Genomic DNA, 24,114 nt, shown 5'->3' with positions numbered 1-24,114 from the left:
GCTCTATGCGTTTTCCATTGAGCTATGTAACAATGCTGTGTGATCAAAGGTAACAGCTTTGCTCAAATCAACACCCTGCCCCTAGTGAGCACAGCAAGTTGTCATACAGGGAAATAACCCAACAAGTGAGCATTGTAATGATCGGAGGGAAATAAAGTTTGCCTTCTACTTCGAAATGAGCTGCTAGATTCATCAGCCAGATGGAGTAAGGAAAGTTCACATACATAGCTGCTTATGGATGCATAGAATTACAGTAGTTGTTTTGCAAAGTTTATGCTGTATGTGTAAGTGTTATTGTTATCAAAGTAACTCAGTGGTGCCTAGTTTACCAGATCTGCAGCATTCCTGGAGCAGAGGAGTCAAGTAGCTACCACTACCTTGTGACACAGCAAAAACAAACAGCGTGTGGAGGCTAGGAAGGAGGAGGCTGATTTATATTCATATATAGAGAATTGTAGATTGAAGTAATTTTATTGACTTCCATTGGAGGAGAGAATAGATGTTAGCCCTTATTAGGGCTAACGTGATTTATGGCATAAATAGTGGCAGAACTATACTGTGTCAGTTACAGTAGATATGCTTTGAAGTTTATCTTGAATTGCATTTATAGTGAATTGATTCATAAATTAATCAAATTTGATTTCAATTTACATACATTCATAAATTGCATAATTCTGCACACAGCCTGGCATATTTTTGCTCCACATCACCAAGTTGTACATATTCAGCTTTCACTGTGTCTCAACAGTCCACTTTCACAAGGTACTTTATGTTTGGTTTTGATTTATGTAAAGGATGTCACGTCTCTATTTATACTGCAAATTGATTGTTTTTACGCTCTGAGCCACTGTTTCTCAGCATCGGCAATTTATAATCCTGGCACATCTCTGCATAGCCTATCAATCCTGGCCACCTTGCAAACAGAGTTTTACTTAATAAAAATTGATATTCTGTAATTATTTCCACTCATAATACACAAGGCACTATGAAGAGAATACACACTAGATTTAAGGACATTACATGCACAATAACACACAAGATTCCACAGGACTACAGGATGAGCTACAGGACCTAGACATATTCATGTCTAGAAAATCCATGTGCAGAACAAGTGTTCTCAGAAAATCAGAATTTCATAATATTGGTGTAATTGAACCACTTGGATACAAGGGCAGTTTTTTAGTCTTTCTGTTTGGATAATAAATGATAAGTTGATTAAGAATATTCTGATATATTATTAATTACATTTATAAATTAATATTGGAGATGGAAATATAACAAAAGAACCCTCTGATTTCTCCACTTATTTCTGTTATTGTAATACAATAAATTGCATTTATAAAGTGCTTTTCAAAACAGAGCTTAATATATAGGAGAGGACACCTCCAATAAGGCAGGGAAGGGGGAATTTGCTGTGATGGCTCTTTTGAAAAGTACCATGGGATTTTTTAATGGCATGGTAGTCAGTACAAGTGTTTAACATCATTAGGTCCATTAACATCACTGTAGCAGAAACCGGTTTCCTTAAGGACTGTACTGAATTGGCCCAAAATTGCACAGTTTCTGGGAATTGACAGGATGAGGCTAGAAAACACAAACGCTTCTGTCGATTCAGGGTTACGTCTGGCTTTTGGTGTAATTTGTGAATGTAGCTTAGACATAATCAATGGAGGTCTGCCTATGCAGTAAGTCAGCTTTTGTCTGGCTATAAAACCTTGTTTGTTATTATTTAATTGTGCTCTTAAAAACTTTCATATTTACAGTATCGCTTTTCTTTAATATCCCTCATGTTTCCAAAAATTACATTCACAATCTCTCCTGTCAGCATAGTATCTGTACAAGAGCCCATTATATTCTGAATTTGAATATGTGGTAAGCCAAAACATATTTACTGAGTTCACATTACAATGCTTTTCTGTACACAGAAGTCTGAAAGCATGTTCGTGAAGAGTTAATTCCCAAACACTTCAGAGAATGAAGCTAATGACAGTATATTATGAAGTCCACAAAAACCAGAAAATCCTCCAGGACTTCAGATTCCTCAGTGTCCAGTCATAGTCCTAGGCTGTTGCTGTATCTGCAGTATTCGTTTCCAGCTCTCCTCTTACCCAACTGGTTCCACTAGTTATTGGGTTTTAGTTCTTTCATAGTTCTAAAGGTGTTGGCGATTTAAAAAGATCTAAGGGATAAAGTGAATAATGATTTAGCACTGTGGCCCTGCAAGACCAGGTCAAGCCTTAATTGAGATATATCTTTATTTTTTTAGTAAATTTGAAGTGGATCTTTGTGACTGATGGTGATACTGTAGGTTTACTTTGTTTCAAGATGTATGAGGGTATCCTAAGGGTTTTTGAGCTAAAAGCACTGATCTCACTCACGCCCTGTGGTTCAGGGACAGTATTAAAGGCACTGTATGCAAGATCAAGCTTTTGACTTTTGATTGAAAAACTGCAAATATTGCTTTAGCTTAGCTCTGAAATCCCAGAACACTTACTTGTTTCCAACCCTGGTGGAACACTACAAGAGTATTTACACCTTTTCCCAAACATTTGTGAATTATCATTATCAATGATAATGAAGTATCATTAGGGAGTGCTGGTGTGAGATGGTGAAATTTGGAAATTTGTGTTAGTGGTCCATATTTGATTTATAACCCAAGGTAGGTAGAATGTCGTCCCGGATATTTTGGAAATTCATATGGTACAGGAGAAAACAATATGAAACAATGTGTATATTACAAATACCACAGAGTACCCTTTTATCTTTAAAATACTTTAAAATCAGTCCAAATGATTTAGGACAGAAAACAATAAGAAGCAGTTGTCTGGAGTAGTTTAATGTAAAGAGTATGTAAATCCAGTTCTGCAAGTAGTGGGTTTTGCATTGCTGGCATAAAGCACACATTACAACTTCAATCTGTTGGAAAGAGAAAAAGGAAGGGAAATCTGATCCCTTCGCAGAACACTGTCGTGATCTTCATGAAGCACACACAGGCCAGAACCTCCAGTGTCTGGATACCCTGAAAAGAGTCTGACCATGCTGCAAAAACTTTACAATTTATTTTTTCCAGTTTAAAGATGTAGCTGAATCAAAGAGTTAACCTTCCATAGAATACTTACTTGACAGTGACATAACATTAATGACTTGTATCTTGCAATATTGAAGAGTGTCCTGTGTATTTTCTCCAACTTGTGTTCTTATCATGTTACAGAGTGCATATGCCATATATTAAGAAAGACAGGCTTTTAAACATTTCTAGTATCAAAGTTCTCAGTCTCTGTAATAGTGTATTATAAGACAAAACTTTGAAACAACATATGGTGACAGATTCTCTGTACAAGAACGTCAAGGTCTACAGTACCAGTGCTCTCACTACTGATGCAAATGGTTTTGAAAGAGATACCACTTTTCCTTTTTACCAAGGAAAAGAGGATTCAAGCATAAACCAAAACTGACTTCACTTCAGTAATACGTACAATGCTACAACAACAGGCTCCTGAGTCCTGTTGAAGAATTTCTGCTAAATTATGCTACCAGTTAAATTAAAGCACAGCTCAACTAAAAAGAAAACAAATGCTCTGTGTTTCTGGGGCCATGGTTGGACACCTGACCTATGGAGGAAAATAGAGAACCAATCACTGACATTAAACCTGGTTTTTATTTTTTCCATTTGGGGAACTTTAAGTTTCCTGTGTGTGGTCAAACATGATTTATTTATTTTTTGCTAATAAAATCCCTGTTTTGGAGTGTAGATATCAAGCACATCTGATTTCGATTCTGTTCTCCTCCTACATGATTCCTCCTTAAACAAATAGCTGTTAATTAAAAATCACTTAAAGGTCTTATTACCACTACTGGGCAGTTGTGGGTGGTGTGGAGGCTCTGTGGCTAAGGATCTGTGCCTGTGGCTAGAAGGTTGTCGGTTCATATCCCGTGGCTGGCAGAGGAATCCTAGTCCGTTGGGCCCCTAAGTAAGGCCCCTTAACCCCAGCTGCCCCAGGGACGCCGTATAAATGTCTGACCCTGCGCTCTTACCCCAAGCTTCTCTCTCCCTGTCTGTGTGACTGTGTGTCTCATGGAGAGCAAGCTAGGGTATGTGAAAGACAAATTCCTTTCCCCATTTTTAATTCAGATTCAGAGGTTTTTAATGATGGCTGAAAATGTGTAGCATACCATACAGTCCTCCATGATATAATGTACTGTACAAGCAGGTTGATACAGGTGACGTAGGTTCATGCTTAGAAGAAGGAAACAGCAGGAAAAATCACATAAACATTAGGAGCTATTACTGAGTTTCAAATATAGAGGCTTTGCTGTTCCCAAAAAATCCAAACAGTGCTATGGATACTGTAAAGAATTGACAAACATTGTGTAGGAAGTGTGAGATCGTTTTTCTTACATTATGTTGCAGTGATTGGAGGATAGAGACTAGATCCAGAAGCAGGCAAAGGTAAGCAATCGGCCAGGCAGAGAGATGCTGGCAAAAACAAAACACAGTCCAGAACCGTAATCTGAAGGCAGGGGAAAATCAAAACCAGAGAAGTACCAAAGAGAGAAGTGGAGAGAGAAACTAGATCATCCAAACACAGTCAGAGCACGGAGGATAAATATGATGAGAATACTGAGACAATCAACGGATCATTAGGACTAAGCGTTGTGGCACTCCACAAGGTAATCTTCAATAGCAAATCTTGAAAGTGCAGGTGGAACGGGTTGTTCTACCTCAGCGAGTGGTAATAGCCTGTTCCTCTGATCCACCTGGTGCATTAGAAGTCCAAATGGAATGCCAAGGCCTTTGGTGAGAATGAGTATGACAAGATTCTTCTGTTTTTCCATACTGTAGACACGCTAACACAGCACCAGTTGAATGCAGTGCATTATTCTTTCCAAAATGTGGTGCTGGAGCTGCTTCCTATTGGGTTGTGCCCTTCTGTGGGTCCCCACCTTTGTGTGCAGCAACAGATCCCTTCTCTGGATTCTCTAAATCCCTCCTGTACTAAACGCAGACACGTAGGCCAGGCCTGAGGCTCCAACTGTGCACAGCAAGAAACAAAGTCAGAGAGGCCAGTTGAATCACGTGAGAGTTTTGTGCTGGATAACAAGTGGCTCCACAATGATCAATGATTTTTCTGAATGAATTAACCAGTGGGTTTACTTTTCATTAAAGTTTTAAAGAGCAGAAGAGGTACAGTATATGCGTCTGAATATGTTATGTTGTTGTACATGTGCAGTATATGTGTATATAGTTTATGTGTCTGCTCCTTTTGCTTATGTAAGGAGACTGGTATTTTAGTCTGTCACCTTAAACAGTGTGTAAGAGAGACACTGCTGAGTGATACAAAACATTGGCTGCCGAAACGTTATGTTTCTTTTCTTCTCTTTTCAGCATGGAATAAACCTTTACTTGTTCCTTATCAATTAACTAAGTCAGATATGTGAGTGTTTTTTGTTTTTGTAGGTATAAGATATTTAAGTGCTCTGTGGGGCAATGAAAGTCATGCTTAATTAACTGTTATTCAGCTCAGATCCTCTGCAAGTAGTGCAATATAATCACCCTACATAGGGTGGCATTAAAGTTATTGCAGCAGAGATCATTGGATGCAGCTAAGGATAATGGAAAAAGTCTTCTGCTAATGATTTTAAATGTCCCCAACCCATCCCTAATGTTCATCCAACTCTGCTCAAGAGGTTAACATGGTTATACTGTAAATATGAATCTCACACAGAAATTAAAAACATGAAACCAGGCTAAAGATACAGTATCTGCCTCACAGAATGAAAGTCTTTTTGACACATTTTGAAGCATTACTAACCTGCCAGACTTATGTTTGGTGCTGTAGAACGTATAACTTATTAATATACTATTTCTTATTCCTCGCTTTCATTCAGAATATCAGAATTATATATAAAACTATTTCTAAAACGGAACACTGCATTGAAGATTACACAGTAAAAGTGATCACAAACCGAATCTTACTCGTTTTTTTCACACAATTTGTGGTTTCAGACGAGTTTTGTATCGTGCCATTGAGGCCTTACTGTTATACTGAAATGCCTTAAACATTTTGGGGCCCTTTATTTCAAGTTGTAAAGAGGGAATTTTGAAAATGTTACAGGGCAGAGTGGTGGTGCAGTGATTAGCATTGAAGCCTTGTGGTGCTGGGACGCTGGGTTCAGGTTCTGGTGTGCTATCTATGTGGAGTTTGCATGTTGGATTTACTCCAGAGAAATGAGGGGACTTGGATTTTTTACAAGCAAAGCAAAAAGAAATGTGTGTATTTCAAATTCGTGAACTACAAAGTTTCTTACTAGCAGTTAAATATGTGTAACTGAGCAAATAGTTAAATAACTGTGAATCAGTGACTGGGGAACAAGCAGAAGGTTCTTGTTCTAAGATCTTTAATGAGAAACATGCTGTATTAAAAAGGAGTAAAGAAACATAACTATTTGTTAGATCTTTTTTCACTTCATGCATGAGACATTTAAGAAATATTTTGAAATCCATAAAGCTAGCAGAAGCCACACATTTACAAATGTTTCACAATATGTAACATTATGATACATTTAGGAAACAAACCTAACATTATTTGGATAAATTTAAAACATATATTAGGAGTAGATTCACAAAATAGTTTTTGTTGTAAATACATTTTCTTCTCAGTAATACAGACTATAGGACCTATATGCCCTAATACTGCGGGCCCTATTTAATTCATACATATTTTGAGCTGAATAGTATGCAGTTCAATTTGCTCTGTTATATATGTAGAAGAATGGTTTAAAGAAAGTTTTCTTCAGTAATGTTTAGCATAATGCAATTGAAAGAAAACGTAACTGATTTCAGGAGGTGAAAGCATGTGTCTGAAAAAGAGAATGGTGTATTTCAATGGAATATGTATATATTTATTGTTTTTTACTATGGGGTAGAGAAAAAAAATGTAAAACTTCCATTGCTGATTTTGTGGATATGTGAGTGTGCCTCTGCCCAAACTATCATGCTGATCACGGTACAGGGCCAGGTCTGCTTGTTCACAAGAGAATTTCACACTTCAGGGACTGAACATTGACTCCAGGGGTTAACTTCAAGATCAAGAGCAACACAAGGACAGAGGACATGAGATCACCTAAAAGGGAGTTTCCTTGGGACTGAAAACTTAAATGATAAAGACTAATCAATAGCTAATGATAAATTAACTGTTAACTGCTTATAATAATTAAGCACAGGACTAAAACACAGCACTTTATATTAAGGTGGGTAGCTGCGTCAGCATGCGTAGGCTGCAAAGGAACAAGTAATAGGTTTATTCCATGTTGAAAAAAAGAAGAAAGAGAACACAACGTTTCGGCCGTGGAGCCTTCTTCAGGTGCTTCAGGAGCTTCTTCAGCCTTTATATTAAGCTGTGTAGAAGGTATGTCAGCTCAGTATTTCACAATAGCAAGAAAAGCGAAGTAAAAAGTTTAGAAAGCAAGTACATTTTCTCCTAGGAAGATTGTTCTGTTTCCATGTGATACACTGAATGTGACATTCTGTTAGAGTACTGGTTTCTGCTCTCTAGAGACTTTTTCTTGCCTTTCACCGTGTGCAAGTCTGCCACAGTGCTGCGCTACAGGCAACAAATGGCCATACACCGAATTTCAAATAGTGTCTGCAGATATGATATAAAAAACTAGACCTGTAAACTATTACTTTCCTCAAATAGAAGTCTAAGTCTTGTAGATATTATGCACTGTATTTTTACACTATAAAATCTTGCTACGGTGCTCACAATATAAAGTGATGTATTACAGCAGGGAAGTATAGTACTGTATGTTTCTCCTTCGTTTCAGTTACTGTCATTTGCACAACTACTTAAACAATGTTCCTCAATTTGTTAGAAATAAGTGACGTTTTAATAAGGTAAAATGAAGTAGGAATGCATCTAGAATTCCTACAGCGTATAGAAAATCTACTGTATAATAAAGCACTGAATAGAAATATGATACCACACATTTCAAGACAAAGGCTTGGATGTAATGATGGAACTGTAAGGTTGTACAATGCCCGTTACCTGAAAAAGATAACGAAATCAGAAGTTCTATACATTTTTGTATAAAGTTGTCTGGCCGTCCTTTCTAAGGTACAAATCTCTGATTTGTCACAAAAACTAATGGTTATTTATTTTTGGTGTAAGAGATGCAAGCATGCAGGCTCGGAATGTGGAACTGAATGAGACAGGATTCCAGCATATCATCGTGTAGCTTCAGTCAGGATTCAGCTTTGTTTCAGGGGTAGACGACAATGACCTATAGTCTCTACCAAGTAGCATGATTTATAACTCCCACTTTAATGAATGCCATAAAACGTCATTTCTAGGTGATGGGAGGGCTCAGTAAAATGTGTTTATGTGGGTTTTAAAGGAAACAGGAAAGTGCAATAGACATGTATAATGAAAAATGGGAAAAAGACTTGCTTTTGGAATTAAAAGCTGCCCACTTCTGCTTTGAATTTTAAATTAAATACCAATGTCTTTAAAATATTACTAGTTCATACTAGTCTGTACACACCAAAAAAGTGTCAAACATAAAAATAGATTCTACTAATTTTTAACGCAGAAAGACAGATTACATTACTAGAGAGAATTTGCGAAGAGGATATTAGAAATTATTTCCTAATTCGCTCAATGTTTTCAAATCTGGTGGATTTTTGTGGGTCCTTACAAGTATAGAAAACTGCATCTTACAGTCTTTTTCATACATCATCTTCATTGCTGATCATCTGTTACTGAAGCACTTCCACTAGAACTTCAATGCAATAAAAAATCTTATTGAAGAAACCCTTCATATTTTAATGGCATACTGTTCTGCAAAGAAACGTATTTTCTTCCAATCTACACTTGGAATGGACATGCACACTAATATCAATTCATCCATCCATTTTCTTACCACTGCATCCAATTCAGGGTTGCAGGGGGGTCGGAGCCTATCCCAGCAAGCATCAGGCACAAGGCAGAGTACACTCTGGATGGGATGTCTGTCTGTCATAGGGCAGATACGCAAATATGCATACGCTCACATCAGGGCCAGTTTCCATAGAAGCCAAATAAACAATAACAATATTAAAAATAATAATTCCTTACACTTATATACGGTGGAGTCTGGAATTATTTGCACCCAATAATGAAGAAAACAATCATAATAAAATAAACCACATAGATAATGACAGATATTTAATACTCATATGTTAGGGGGGACACTTGTCACATTTTTTTCTAAAACATTTTTTTCATTTCAAAGTTTAACTGTAAACACATAATACAGTTTTACCTGAAAAACACAGATGAGAAACTAATTGGCACCCTTCAAGATGCCCTCAAACACAATCAAACACATCTGAACCACATCTGTGTGTACACCGCACATCAGATAACCCAATAAACCTATCAGTATGTTGTTGGACTGTGGGAGCAAACCAGAGGAAACCATGTAGACATGAAGAGAATGTACAAATATCATTGTGGATAGTATACCGGTCCAAAATTAAACCCAGGATCCCAGCTCTGCAACACAGCTATGCTTACCACTGTGCCACCCTTGCTCATTAACAATAATTATTAAAACAAGCAGTTTTCAAGTGGAAGCTTTGGAATGACAATAGATAGCTTCACAAATGTTCTGGAATCAACCACTGTAGGTACTGACAGGACACTGAATCTGTGACCTAATTTTCATACTATTGTGTTTTGTGTTCAGTGTGTGGGTTTTCCAGGTAACTGAAACACCACTTCAAGAACTGGAGGAAGCTGTTAACTTGATCCAATTAAGCCAATAATGAACCAACTGGGGGTGTCACAAGCCTAGCTGGAGTGAACATTTATAGACAAATCGGCCCTCCAGCTTCGGGACCCTGCTGTAAGGCAAGTTTATGCAGTTAAGACTCTGCCAGGAGTCTGGAATCCTGATAATGTCTGTCCCCATAGTTCAAGTCCCAGTATAATCACAGCTATTCTATGACTTCTAACTGCGTGTCTTTAGACCAGACAACATTTGCATATGCATTTTATAATTAGATGATCTTGCCACTTTAAAATTGAGTAGAGCTGTGTGTTTGTATCTCAAAGGGATAATAGCTATTATTGGCAGTTAATAAATAAATGTCAAGAAAACTACAACATTCTGGTCATTGAAACTGTAAAAAAAGATAAAAGGGTATCCCATTTATTTTCTGTTCTGATTGTCAGCTATAAAGGCCTGACCTCGAATTATCTGACTCAGCTGTTTGTATGTATCATTTTTAATTCCGACGATCTGTAGTTCTCAGTTGTAGCTGTCTTATAAGAAGGGAGGGGAATACACCTCGCATGTATGGGTGTAGGCTTTCAGTTCTTTAAAATCGTTGACTGCATTTTGTTTTGCAATTGGACACAGTGTGGTGATGATGAGGCTTTTCTGCGCACTGCTAACAAATCAGACTCTTCCGGCACACATTTTCACATTTTTAATAATGACAAAAATACAAACAAAAGACATCTGAAAATCTTCGAGTGAAGCCTAAAGAAACGAACAAACAGCTTAAAAAGGAAAAAAACAATCACAAATAGGAAATACTTGCAATAAAATATCTAAATTGATAAAAGTAGAACGATTCGTTTCCAGAAGAGTGGAGGTGACAGAATTTTCAGATACTAAAGAAAGCGATAGCAGATTTTATTTATCTAAACTTAATTACATAATAAAAAATGTCACAATACAGAGTATATGTGATTTGAGCCTTCTCCGCTTAACATAGCCTTTAAACTTGAAAATCCGACGCAATGCAGGAGCTGAGGCTCCACATTTTTCAAATTCTCGTCGCACCATCACCTACAAGATATTAACTGCACAAACTATACACGATTTTCGTTAATATAAGGATGTGTTAAACCGGTAAGAAATAACGAAATATTCAGTCTTTTCGCAGTCTCTTCTTGTAACGTTTTGAACACAATATGCAAGACAATTACTTAATATTCTTAATTTTATTGATTTTGTGCGTGAATTTGCATTGACACCAATAATGAGATGAAGAAAACACCCAGAGGGGGAAAAAAAAAAACAATCGTAAATATACTAGAGACCATCAGGAATTTTACTTACAAAACATGGTATCCTCCGCAAGCAATACACGTCTGATCTACAGAGAAAAGAGTTAACGAAGGCTTTCCTTCCCAAGGTTCAACATTAAAGGCACATCTCTCCAGCACCGGTGGCTGTTCACCACAGAACACAGAAGACACGAAGCTTCCAAAGGAAAGACCAGAAATAAAGAAATGTACATGTTTAAATCTCGTGCTCTCTGCTGCTGTCATCTGGGCTACAGGAACGGGACGCGCACAGAATGTAAGTGAACGATCCAGTTTACATCCCACGCTTCGTGTTTTAAAGATGGATCTAATTCTGGAAGTTAAACCCCTTCAACGAAAAAAAGACACCGCCGATTGTTTCTTAATCCGACAATACTATCTCCTTCATCGTCCACCTTCCACCCCACTGCTCTTCCAGCGTCTATTCTACCACAGCTCCTCAGGAAGCAGCACCGGGCGCCGGCGATGGCGCTGAGGGTCGCTGTGGGGTCAGAGGGTAAAGGTCGTTCACCCAGCATCCTCGGCTGTAGATACACAGCCATCTTGGATCTGCGAGGAGAAGAGAAATTAATGCGGTGAGTGTTTTTTTCTCTGATTTATTTCTACAATATCTCGTTTTGACCACCGGGGAACCGGCGCAACCCGGTCCAGAACCTTTTCTGATCACGGCCGTGCCGGTTCGGGAGGGATCCGAGCCGGCTGGCGGGGTTCACTCCGAGCGGGTTTCTTTCTCGCTGCTGGTTTTTGTCTGGGGCTGTATAAATCGAGAGGGACGGATAGGGAGCCGAGGGAAGGCGACAGAGCAGGCCCAACCCCGCACAGCAGCCCCCTTCTTTATGGTACTACAGTGTGTGAATAAAATACTACAGAGCCACATATGACCGGTAAAACACCCCGAGCGGGCCTACAGCAGGACATATTATTCCCAAACAAAGCGCTTAGCAAATCGAAACGGAGGCTGTAGATTCCACATCAAACACCCCCCTGGATTCCACATATTTATAAAAATCGCATAGGTTATCCTGAGAGTTACGGTTTGCACCGTGTTTTATCCCCATCGCAGGCTTGAGATTATATTGTTTCGTAAAGTTCAAGTGGCCGATCTTTTTTACCGTGCAAGTTCAGGTGGATGTGGAAAATACATTTATTGCAAAGCTAGGATGCCTTATTAAAAATGCGGCTGCCCGTTGCCGGAAGCGATCGGTGAATGTGTGAAGTTTTGTACCCCCCCCCCCATAGTTTCGGTGCTTCGTTGTCCTTAATTTGGATTTTTTTTTATAAGCTGGGGTTTCGCTTTTATTTGTGAAACTGAAATAGCCTGGTACCGAGTTCTGTGTTTTGCTCCCATAATCCCGGAGCCCTGTTATTCTACTGCTGGAAAAATAAAACCTTAACGATGTGCATTGTGCTCAACGATATAAGAGATGTTGCAAGGCTTTATGCACAACTTTCTTCATTTGTTGCTGAAAGTTGGATCGGTATTTTTGCACGTAGCCCCGGGATACAGTTTCGGCGCTCAACGAGAGGACGAAAATCCACTGCCGTTATGTTACAGTACTGTAGCTGTACGAGCGCTGTGGGCCGGAACACACGTATACGCTGTGTTAGCGCCGGTTTTCGGGGAATACTAGGAGTTTGTTAAACATTTAGAATAACCTGTTCTTCAAGACTTTCTAACACTATTAAAGCATACATGGGCATATTAAATCTATTTTGAAGTATGTCGGTCGTTCTACAGCAAACAGTTTTAAGCACCCCCCTCAAACGTAGCTTCACTTCCTTTTTTATTTCACATTTTTGAATTCGTGGTTTGAAGGAGAGTGCAGGACCGAGCTACTGACTGCAGGTTACGAGAGAGTGCCGTTATTCATCCATACATAGAGCATTGCTTCTTTTATTGTACCGTGACAGTTCGAATGATGGTTGATTTCCAGTTTTGAAAGCTATATACGTGTCGGCTCAGGAGCACGTGACCGGTTTAACGCGCTGTTACGGAGTGGGCTCAGGTGATTCACTTTTCGGCTTGCTGCGATTTGCACTTTTTGCATTGTTACAGTTCGTGAGATTTTAGTTTTCATAACTAGTGGCGGCCTGGAATGTCTGGGCAGCCTGAGAATTTAAGAACCCTCTGGGTTTCCTTCCGATGGCTACCAATCTATAATGTTTTTTTTTTTCTGTATAGAGAATGGAGGGAAATGATCAAATCCGAGGAGTTATTACGATTTTTTACTCTTGTGAATTAATAAAATGTGAGCGCCCTCCCAAGCATTCCCAAGCGGTCTCAACAGTTTTGGAAAGATAGCTTTGGACGTTTTAAGCGGTATATTTCGATATAGAATATTCTACGTCATATTTGTTCTTGCTTTTGAGTTTCCGCACTGAAAGGTATCATTAGGTTTTCATTTGAAAAATGATAGTATAAAAAAGCATTTTAGGTGTAGTTGTAAACATTTTATATTTTGTTTCATAATGTAACTGCACTTATTATCTAGTGTAAGGTAATATGACTAAACTATTAATGACAAAAGCCTGAGAACAACACTCAATAGAATTACACAAATGTAATTTCTAAATATTTAGGAAATATTTTGTGAAACGTTAAAGTTCTGTATTTATTTTGTGGGGTTCTGCATTCAATACTGGGTCTGCTTTTCGTTACAACTTTTCGTTATATTAAGGAAAAATACAAAACCTCTGAGGTTTTTTGTTGGTCTGCAAGTTTTGTGAATGAACATATCTATTGATGTTTGTGGTGTTTGGTTGCTTTCCCCAGTGAATAAATAATTGTAGTCTTAATGTTAGTTTCACCATATTTTGCAAAAATAAATCTATTTTGTCATAGTGACATCTATGGTGTGTGCCTGAGTTTAGGTTTTGTGCTCCTTCATGGTCAGAAAAGTGTAACCAGTCTGTTTTTACTTCATTGTTTCACAAACACATTTAGTTCTTTGCTTGGCACAACCCCTTAAGGGTTGAAACCTTTTTGGAATAATAGGGCATTTTACACTACAATGTCAAACATTATACAGCAAATTAGCTGAGTTTAGTTTTCCCATTCCAACATGGGATGAATTGAAGGGTTAGAAGAGGAGGGTATAGTTTAGACTCATTATTGCCATTTCCCTTAAACCACAGTTTGAATTTTCACTGAGCCTGCATGTAGGTGGACACAACATGTGGTGTTCATCCTTGATGAGATTGGCTTTCCCATAATAAGGTGACAATTAGCACTTTTGAGATGAGATAACACTTCACTTCTGTGCTGGCAGACAAGCAGATTTAATAATAAAGGTAAAAGTGAGAATTTAGTGAAAGCTGTAGTAATCTCCACTCCAGAATGGAGTTTTAGTTTTGATAGGTCCATCAAGTAGGCTGTTTGAGGAGTTCATTTCCAGTTTTAGGTGGTGGTCTTAATGGCACTGTTTGGTTCCTTAGTCAAGTGACCCACAAACCTATTCTTTTTTTCCCATCTTTAGGTGAAGAAGGGCGTAAAGTCTTTTTTTCTGAGTGCAGTTAAACTTTTTCCAAAATTATACACAGTATTCTACATAAGGTCTGGATAGAAAGGTGTAGTATTTTACAGTAATCTTATACCTGGTTTTAAATTATACACATATCTATGTATGTTTACGTACAGTTTCCTTTTTATTGCTTCTACACAGTGGCTGAAAGTTGAAAATGATCAGAAGACGCATCTAAATGTTTTTCAACAGTAGCTTTTTCAAGATTAGTATGTCTCCTAGTTTGGTTTTGCATGTAATACTCTCCACTTGCCATCATGAAAATGTGATCTGCGAATCTGAATAGTGTACTTACTATCCAAATATTCAGATTTTAATATAAATTAGGAGGAACAGTGATCCTAATACAGATCTCTGTGGTACTAAATCACACCAATTTGACCATTCATCCCCTATTTAGTGTTTTCCAGCCATTGGTCTTTTGTCAGTCCCTACATCACCTTGAATGTCTGCCTCCTACAATTTAAGAATTCATCTTTCATGATAGCAGTTATTGAACATACCATATCATATGTTCTGTTTGTATCCATTACTGGTGCTGTTTAAGGAATTCTGGCAGGTTAGGTATGCATTCCCTGAAGTTGGTTATCTCCTGGAGCCCGCTTATTATAAATGATCCCCAGGTTGAGCTCTAATTATTGTTTCCATAATCTTGCATGCAATCAGCCTGTCTGTCACCATCTCGCATCTCAACAGCTCAGTCTGAAATACGTTTATCCCCAAATTACAATGAAAGCTTTTCCATCTGGCTTTTTCCTAACCGGGTTTCTCTGCTAACCAGCATTTTCTCCCTAAGCCAATTCAAAATCATCCGTTACTGGCCGGGAGAATTCCTGTTTCTGCCCATCTTGCGTCCTCTGCCCTCATGTGTTAAATTCCGTTACTGTGCAGGAAAACCATGGTTCAGATATGGTGCATCTTCTTTTCCTAGCTTCATCTCCAAATATTTCCACCTTCCGAGGTTCTCTGTGCGGCCTCAGTCTTCCGCATTGCCTCGCGTGCGGATCTTCTCTTGTGTGTGCGTTGTCTGGAATTTTTCTTCTGGCTTTACAGTGTTATCCTTTTAGTCATGGCTGAAATATGTCCTAGTGATGTGAAAATTAAGCCAACATGAGGAATTAAGGTTCTGGGATGCCTAACTGTCTGGAATGGTTCTTGCTTGATTAAGGTTTATCAAAGTCCTGGACACTTTAATAATGTAATAGTATACTGTTAGCACTACAGTAAGGTAATAGCAGTTGCATGTGTGGATGTACTGTAGAGCAGTGCTGACTCTTGTAACTTTCAGCTTGTGTATGTTTGTACAGTGCATTCTGAAACATTAGTATTAGTGTTATCACCTTCTTAAATCTTGCTTAACTGGCATTCCTGGGAAATGACCAGTGCCAAATAGTAAAGCTTTTACTGTGGTCACTAAAACTCAGCAAACTCACCTGTGTATAAAGGGCTGTTAAATGCCAACAGTGCAACTTCACTTTTAGGCATTTTGGGAATCTTTGACAAATGCTGAAAATAAAAACTTTGGCAAGAAGTTGCCTTCACTTAAAATGTCCTCTCATTTTCCCCTGTAACTTCTTCCTTTTAATATTACAAATACAAACGTACCATGCAGTTAGCAATTGCACATCTGAGCATTTTAAAACTGAGCATGAAAATCAAACCCTTGTCTCTCCCTTGCGATGTTAAGACCGCGCTCGTATTGAACTAAAGTGTCAAATCTCAAAGAAACCATTTTAATATCTTGCACTTGTCTATCGCTTGTGGGTATTTTTTTACTGTACACCAAACATTTCTGCTGTATTGAGTAAAAATTTGATCCCGTTCTCTTCTGCTTAAATGTAAGGAGTTGTAAAATATTTGTTTTTTCTCCTGACACAAGGGGCAGAAAGAAGCTTTACTGTTGTTTTGGCCACAATTTGAAAACTCTATCCTTTGCTTTTCTTACTTGTCCAGAAGCAAGGGCGCAGTAAGCTATTCCTTTGTCCTCGTGCCAGGTGAGGTTTGGAGAACAGTTGTATAGTACCACAAGGAAAATGCCCATTGAGTTATTCACCATGCTGTGAAATGGGAAACCTGCACAAAAATGACAAAATGGTAGCCAATTTTGTTGTACCATTGTGTAATCCAGTCTTCTCTTCATATGACTTGACGGGAGTGTGTCATTTGATTGATAGTGTGGCAAACCTCATTTAAGTACAGCAAGCCCTCAGTAAGTTTGACGGATTTCAGATTTAACAGCCTAAATGTGCTATGTGATTTTGTCGGTTAAATCATATATGGTGGACAAAGTCCGGCAAAGCAACTAGTCTGGAATAAACAGGCTTTGTTTATTCTTAATAATAGGTCAAAATAGAAGAAATAAAAGTAAATGTGTTGTAACTATGTAAAATAATTCTGTAAAATGTACAGATAATAAAACAAGGTAAAATAAATACTACATTTTCTTATAAATCAAATATATCTATGATGCCCTATAGGGGTAGGTCTGTTACTGACAATGGGGCTGTTTTTGTTCCGTGTGCTTAAGAGAATTTTATATTGTAGATTTAGGACATATGAAACGAAGAGCTTATATATTTATGATAAAAAGGCACAGAAATTGTTGATGGTGTTAAAAACATAAGTCAAATAGATCCAGAAAGCATATATATATATGTATGATAGTAGTTCAGGTGGGTAGCTGTGTCAGCATGCGTAGGCTGCAAAGGAACAAGTAAAGGTTTATTCTTTGCTGAAAAGAGAAGAAAGGAAACAACATTTTGGCTTTGGAGCCTTTTTCAGGTTTGATGGGAATGGGTATGATGTATATTTATTGTCTCTTCTAATATTGTGTTTTTGGGTTGTAAAAATGCCACTCAGGATTTAACAATCTTTTTGTAATAATGGATGCCCCTTACCCTATTAGTCTGTGAACCCGAGGGTGTGCGGTATATTGTTTGAATTTCAGGAACTCCTTTTAAGAGAGCCTTTCAAAGTCATGGGGTGTTTGCAAGTTAATCCAGCTCCCAGGCCCAATTTCAAGACGCCGGTACTTTTTGTGGCGAGCCCATGCCATGCAGGTCTCAGTTCTCTCTCTCCTTAGTTCTCAAGCTCATTTGTCTTTGTCACCACATTTGTTACTGCGTCACAAAGAAGAAAATGCAAGAGAAGGAATCTTTATTTCTTCAAAGGCACATACTTTGATTTAAAAATAATAAAAAAGTAAAATTTAACATAGTGCCTTTTAAAATTGGCTTCTCAAACAGCAGGATTAACACAATTACAGCACGAGTTTAGAGTGGAGGATCTCAATCGTCCATGTCTACACAATGAGTGAATGTGTTTTACACAAAAGGGTATTCGGTTTTCCTCGCTGAAGTGTTAGAAAAGTATACACATCTGAAAACATGAGTTAATTGGTAGCTTTGCTTTTACCTACTGTAGGCTATCAAACTTCCATCAATTGACTAAAAACTTGTGCATGCATAGCATTGTGCAGCAGTACAGAGAGCTACTTTTCTAGAGCTTTGAATGTATGAAAGACAAAGGAGCTGTGTTTTCATTCAGAGGAATGATGAGTACAGATGTAAATGAGTTGTGTACATATCCTCTCCTTGAAGGGCCTCAGTATCTTTAGGTTTACATTCCAACTTTTGGAACAAAAGCTTTTTTTTGCATTGGTGACCTTATGGACTTAATTAGCTGCTTAATTGGGTTAAAAGTTGTAATCCTGTCATTTAAATGGAAAGAACCTCTAGTTGTATACTAGGTGATGTTCTGTAATGTCAGCTCTCCAGTAAGGGTTGGGTTGTTATAGCTTGCTGATGGAGCTGGAACACAGTAAAAGAGACCAGGATTTAAACCAGCCTTGCATTAAAATACATTAATTTGAAAATTCAGCATTAAGCCTTTGCTTAGATGAAAATTTGTCCTTAAAGCCCATCCGTAGTAGTGTGTAATACGGGTAGCAGAGTAACGAAGCCAATTCATAGCTGGGGATTATTAGGAGGCCATGATTGATAAGAACCAATTAGAAATTTGGCCAGGAAGCTGGGGTTACACCCCTACTCTTTTCGAGAAACGCCCTGAGATTTTTAATGACCACAGAGAGTCGGGACCTCGGTTTTACGTCTCAGTCCGAAGGACAGCGCCTGTTTACAGTATAGTGTCCCCATCACTATACTGGGGCATTAGGACCCACAGGGACCACAGGGTGAGCACCCCTTCCTGGCCACAGTAGTAATAGTCAGTGCCAGTGTTGCATGTCTACTATACACTAACGCCAGTATTCATATCAAGAAAGCCATACTGCAGTTTACACATTTCTTTTTCTTCTTCTATTCTTGCATTTTAAGGCAGTTATTAAACCATCCTGTCTCGAAGTACCCCAGAAGACATTTCTCTATATAGCAATAGGTAACTTCGATTCAGTCAAAAACATATGATGAGAGTTTACATTTTGTGACTTATTTAGAAATAGCTTTCTCACACATCTCTGAAATCACTGGAAAACTATTCACAAGTTTAGTTAATAAGTGAATAACTACTTAATCGTCTGCAGTTATTTGTAAAACTGCCTTTTCTAACAGTACAAATGCTACGCCTTTTTCCAATAGTTGTTTCACATGTAATGTGCTGCCCTAGGGCTGGTTAAGATTACATCTGAGCACTCTCTTTAAATTAGTAGTTGGTGTGTAATTAGTATTTGTCACTGAGTACTCATGTTAATTTTGGCTGCTTAGTTGTGTTTTTGTAAGTGTGACTCATCAACCAATATTCGCAACTATCTAAAGCGAAAGATTTGCTCATGTGTTTTTGGGAAGCAGTAGTAAAACAGTTCTGTGGTTCCTCCAGTGTTATTTCATATGAAAATATGAACACATGTACATTATTCATGGTCTCTTAGTGTGTAGTCTCTTCACAGCCACAATACTATAAGTTTACTGGTTAATTTCTATAATGTAAAAATGTTATAGGTCCCTAGTCCAGTTACACAAAGAAGTTACATAAACCATTTAACGTTAATTGCTTAAATGAAAAGGCTGTCTGTCAGGGTTAAATAAATGTGTTTTCTGTATAGCCCAAAAAATATAGAGTGGGCATTTTTAGTTTGATGAGCAAGGTGTTTTTCTTTGCTCTAGTTTATTGATCATAGAATGTTAAAAAGTAAAATTAAAAATATAAAAAGCCTCCCTGTGTCATCTCTATAATACTTTTAAACAGAAACAATCTTGTAACCCTGTATTTGAATGTAAAGTATTGTGCATGTTGCCCTGGAGTGTTTTGGAGGCTTGATGTTATTGGAGAATTTTATTTGAGTGCACATCTTATAATATATAACTCATTTACAAAATCAGTGGCAACTTCCAAATTATTGGTAACCCAAAAAGATCTGCATAAAAATAAAAATGATGCCAAAATAGCAAAAGTTTGTTTGCAAAAAATGCTTTGCAGAAATAGCAGACAGATACAGATAGCAACTGCATAAAAGACATGAGGGCATGTAATGTATAAATGCAAAATTCTAGATGTATTAAAATAATAATGATTATCCCTGCTGTAATCAATATATTAGAACAATCAGAGATTTGTTAATAGATGTTATTAAATATTCATATGGATTACTGACTGTGTGTCTTACCTCTGTATTAATGTTCTTTTAATCGATTCTAGGTAAAGAATTTATAAATGGAACATACACACATTTTATGTTTTGTTTGATGTTTTTGGCAGTTGGCTGAGACGAGAGGCGAGCACTGTAGTGTGCGGAAATGTTCTGAGTTATGTACAGAGCTTTTGGTGAAATGAAACTATACAAAGACAGCTTTTCTCCACTGCTCCCCAGGGCTGTGGGGAATAAAACCCAGAGCCCATTTGCTAAGTTTAGTTTAAGCCACAGACATAAGCCTTTTCTGAACTCTCTGCTATACTCCATCTAAATTTACTTTAGAGAGCGTTGATAAAAATGTCATGGCCCACAGCTGCATTTTATTTACACAGTTGATGGTATTTAAGATCATGCAGACGTACGGATTCGAGATTGGTTACCCTATGCACAAGCCACAAACTTTGCCTGTACGCCTACTACGTATGTTATCCTGTCTTCAGGAACCTACTTCAGATTTGTGCAGAGTTTTTCTGTGTATTAGATAGTTTGGAATAGATGAGTAAGACCGGTGACATCTCGGGTAATGAAATGGAATTACATTTTTTTTTCCTGCAGCTGACATTTAAAGGCAAATTGAACCATTTTGTAAAGCAATAACAAATTGTTTTCTTCAAAACAGGGTAGAATACGAAGCTGGGCTTAATTCCACACTGAAAAGTGATGTTTTGTTGTTTGTTGTATGAGCCTTCTTCACACATGGGGGGGGATTCGGTGCTTTAGCTGTTGAGCCATTTTCAGGTCTGAAGGCGGTTCTTTCTGCTTTTCGGTATGGAATTAACCTCTACTCGTTCCTTTGCAGCATGTGTGCCAAAACAGCTCCTATCTCAAACTCATGGTAAATGACACCCTTTAAACTCAAGAAGCTCATATTTGTGCGTACAGAATAAATGGAGCCGCTTACGAATTCGTTACGGTGTGTAAGGTTTGATGTGTTCATGTACAGCCCACCGGCAAATGAGTTGCAACTCTGGTTTCTGCCTGTTATGAGGAGGCATTTAGAAGGTGAAGAATGTCTTGCGCGCCCTCTCTGCTTTTTTTGCAAAAGTTTTCAAACGAGAAAGCATGGAAATGCAAGCGCTGCAGAATTTGTCCAGAAAAATCCGACCCGTCTCACTTTCTTTCCACCGAGCTGGTAAAAGGCTGCTCTTCTTTCCGTTCTTTAGCCTTTTCTGCATGTCAGTCAGCACAGACTGCTTTTATTTAAAGGCACTCCTGTGAAAGTGATGTGAAGAGTATCCATGTGTTTTAGTGCATGTCTTTGACAAGGTGACGCTTTCAGCCTTTGACCTCTGTAGAATATTCCCCAGCATAATAATCTATACTGTTCTTCACTGGGGTTTAGGCTTTTAGACTGAGTGGTTGTGTGCACTGACCATAAATTTACTGCCCACGCCTTATTAGGTAGAAAGCTTCCAGTGTGTATTTTCTGTTGCATGTGATATAGATTTAATGCCCCTGTTTTTTTTTCAGAATGGAGGGTTGTATTCTGCCCACAAACTTCCGACAATCCAGGTAGTGAGACAGTCTTGTGAAATATGTAGTGTGATCCTGATAATACAATATGACACTGATTCATGCTTACTGGTATCATTTTCTGCTCTATTGTGATAGCGCCCGCAAAGAGCCAAGCTTTGGAACTGCCGCCGCACAGCGAGCCAGAGCCATATTGTGGCTCTGAAGGATGAATTTTCCTTCATTTGTTCTCTAGGAGATGCTTTTACATAAGTACAGACCTGCGTATTCACAATGTAAAGATGCACTTTATCACATGTATCTTTGTACTGAAAAGGTGGCCGAAGGCTGACAGCAGAAGTTTCAGTAACTGATAAGAGCAATGTGCTATCGCTATCAGAGTACGAAATCGCGTGGCAGAAAGTCAAAATGCAGAACCACCTGTCTAGGTTTTCTATGGCCAGCTGCTCTGGAGAGCTGGACATAAAGCTTGGTCAGAGTTGCTAAAGGTTGAAAAAGGTGAAGCTTTATCATTGAAGAGGAAAGGATATACAGTATGTGAAAACAATATTTAAAATTGAAAGTGTTGCAGCTTAAAATACTGTTGGGTTGCATGGAAATGACCTTTAAGGGAATGAAATGACACTTTTTTTCCCCACCGCTGTAAAATCTTGAATTCTGCTTTGTATATTTTAGCATCATTGTGTGAAGTATGGAGTGGACGTTTAGAAATTTGAAGGATTCAAAAATATTGACTTATATTTAGCAGATTCTGTGTATCTGTAACCACATAAGGACAGGGCGCATTAGTTTAATAAAACAGTCTTGCTGTAATGCAATTCTTCCTACTGCAGCTGTTTGTGTAATATTTGAGTTATTTTTATTGTTGCAAAAACACCAGTTTTCAAACTTGATTACTGTCACTTAACATCGCATTGCTTGGTTTCCCACTTCACACTTTTGAGTCTGCCTTTAAAGCAGCGTCAGTTGTCCCCCTTGCCATAAGTCATGCGAGCCATCTGCAGGAGACTGTTTTATATTCCTGAAATGTAATCCCATTTTTATTTAGTCTGTTCTTAAGCTTCACCCTACAGCATATCTGCGTGTTTGAAGAACATGCTAACATTATTATGCACTTGCGTGTGCTGGCAAAAATATGCAGCATGTTCCCACTGGAAACCCAGGTGCTGAAGTCTTCATAGGTTGTTTGCAATTCCTGCTGAATAAACCTTCTTAAGGTACTTGATGGGGAGAGTACTTGAAAAATATTTACAGTTTCAATTAATATTGCAGATGAATGGAATATTAATCACAAGAAATGTATCACTCTGTGCTGGTTTAATTAGAGAAAATGTGTGTGGAATCTGGATGTTGATTCGTTTATGGCATTATTTTGCTCAATCACTCATGACTGACCCATGATACACCCATGACTACTTGCATAAGCTCAGTAGTGAGAGAGTTGATTGGCCACAGGTGGTGGAGTGATTTAGCCTACTGAATGGCTAGGAGTGTTTTTGTTTCTGATTATACAGAGAATTGCCGGTGTAAATTGTCTAATGCTTATTGTATACACATCACCAAAAATAGCAATATTTAAAACCCAACGTTTTGAAAGGCCTTGTGACTGTAGTACAAAATTTGTACTGCCTTAACTACACATATAAGGCTATTCTTTATTCATCACTTGTCTTTTGATGATTTTCTTAAGTAACACATTAACATGCATAAGCAGCTGGCATTCTTTAATTCAATGTATTGCAAAAAAGATATTTTTAAGTAATAGTTCATTAAAATTGATGGCTTGTGAATGTTTTTTCATATCGGAAGAAAAGTAATGAATTTGTGGAGAAAGCCTAAAGAATAGAGCCGACTCGCACACTGTTTTTAGCAAAGTCCGTGCACCATTTCTCTTCACATTCCACCATTGTCTGTCATAAATGAGCAAAAAATTCTGTCTTTAGTTTTAATTGGTAATGTTTAAAATACAAGTTTTGAACATTTCTTTTATGAATGCCTCTTTGCGTTTTGTTGCAAACCGTGACTTGCCGTACGTGAAATTTTAAATTTGGACAAATTGTAAACGGCATTTTCTCTGAGCTGCTGCCTCGAACCAAAAAAAAAAGTGTTTGGAAGGGCATCGCCTCAACTGAGCAAGGACACAAGCCACGATTTCACTCACCACTGCCAGGGTGATTAAATTCAGCTTTTAGGGTGCCTGTTCGCTATTACATTGTACAAGTGTATAAAAATGGTAAAAACATAGTTTAAACTCTTTCTCTCTTATCCCCATTGGTTACAATGCAAGAACATGCATCCCCTGTTTCCTGTATTTCCTGGCAAGACCGGTTTGGAGAGATGTAAGATCATGGCCAGCAGCACCAGTTACCTATTT

General features: G+C 38.1%; 1 protein-coding gene across 1 annotated transcript in view; it reads left to right on the top strand.

Moving 5' to 3' along the window:
- The first annotated feature begins 11,136 nt into the window (after positions 1–11,136).
- The window catches only part of cnot2 (CCR4-NOT transcription complex, subunit 2), a 79,909-nt gene continuing 66,931 nt past the window's right edge, over positions 11,137–24,114 (top strand). The window contains 3 exon segments of the mRNA XM_069192293.1: positions 11,137–11,355; positions 11,518–11,628; positions 11,631–11,674. Of these exon segments, the coding sequence (XP_069048394.1) occupies positions 11,286–11,355; positions 11,518–11,628; positions 11,631–11,674 (225 nt within the window). The 5' untranslated portion in view covers positions 11,137–11,285.

The sequence above is a fragment of the Lepisosteus oculatus genome, chromosome 7, assembly GCF_040954835.1.
Source record: "Lepisosteus oculatus isolate fLepOcu1 chromosome 7, fLepOcu1.hap2, whole genome shotgun sequence".
Taxonomy (NCBI): domain Eukaryota; kingdom Metazoa; phylum Chordata; class Actinopteri; order Semionotiformes; family Lepisosteidae; genus Lepisosteus; species Lepisosteus oculatus.
This window is presented reverse-complemented; position numbering and strand designations above follow the sequence as displayed.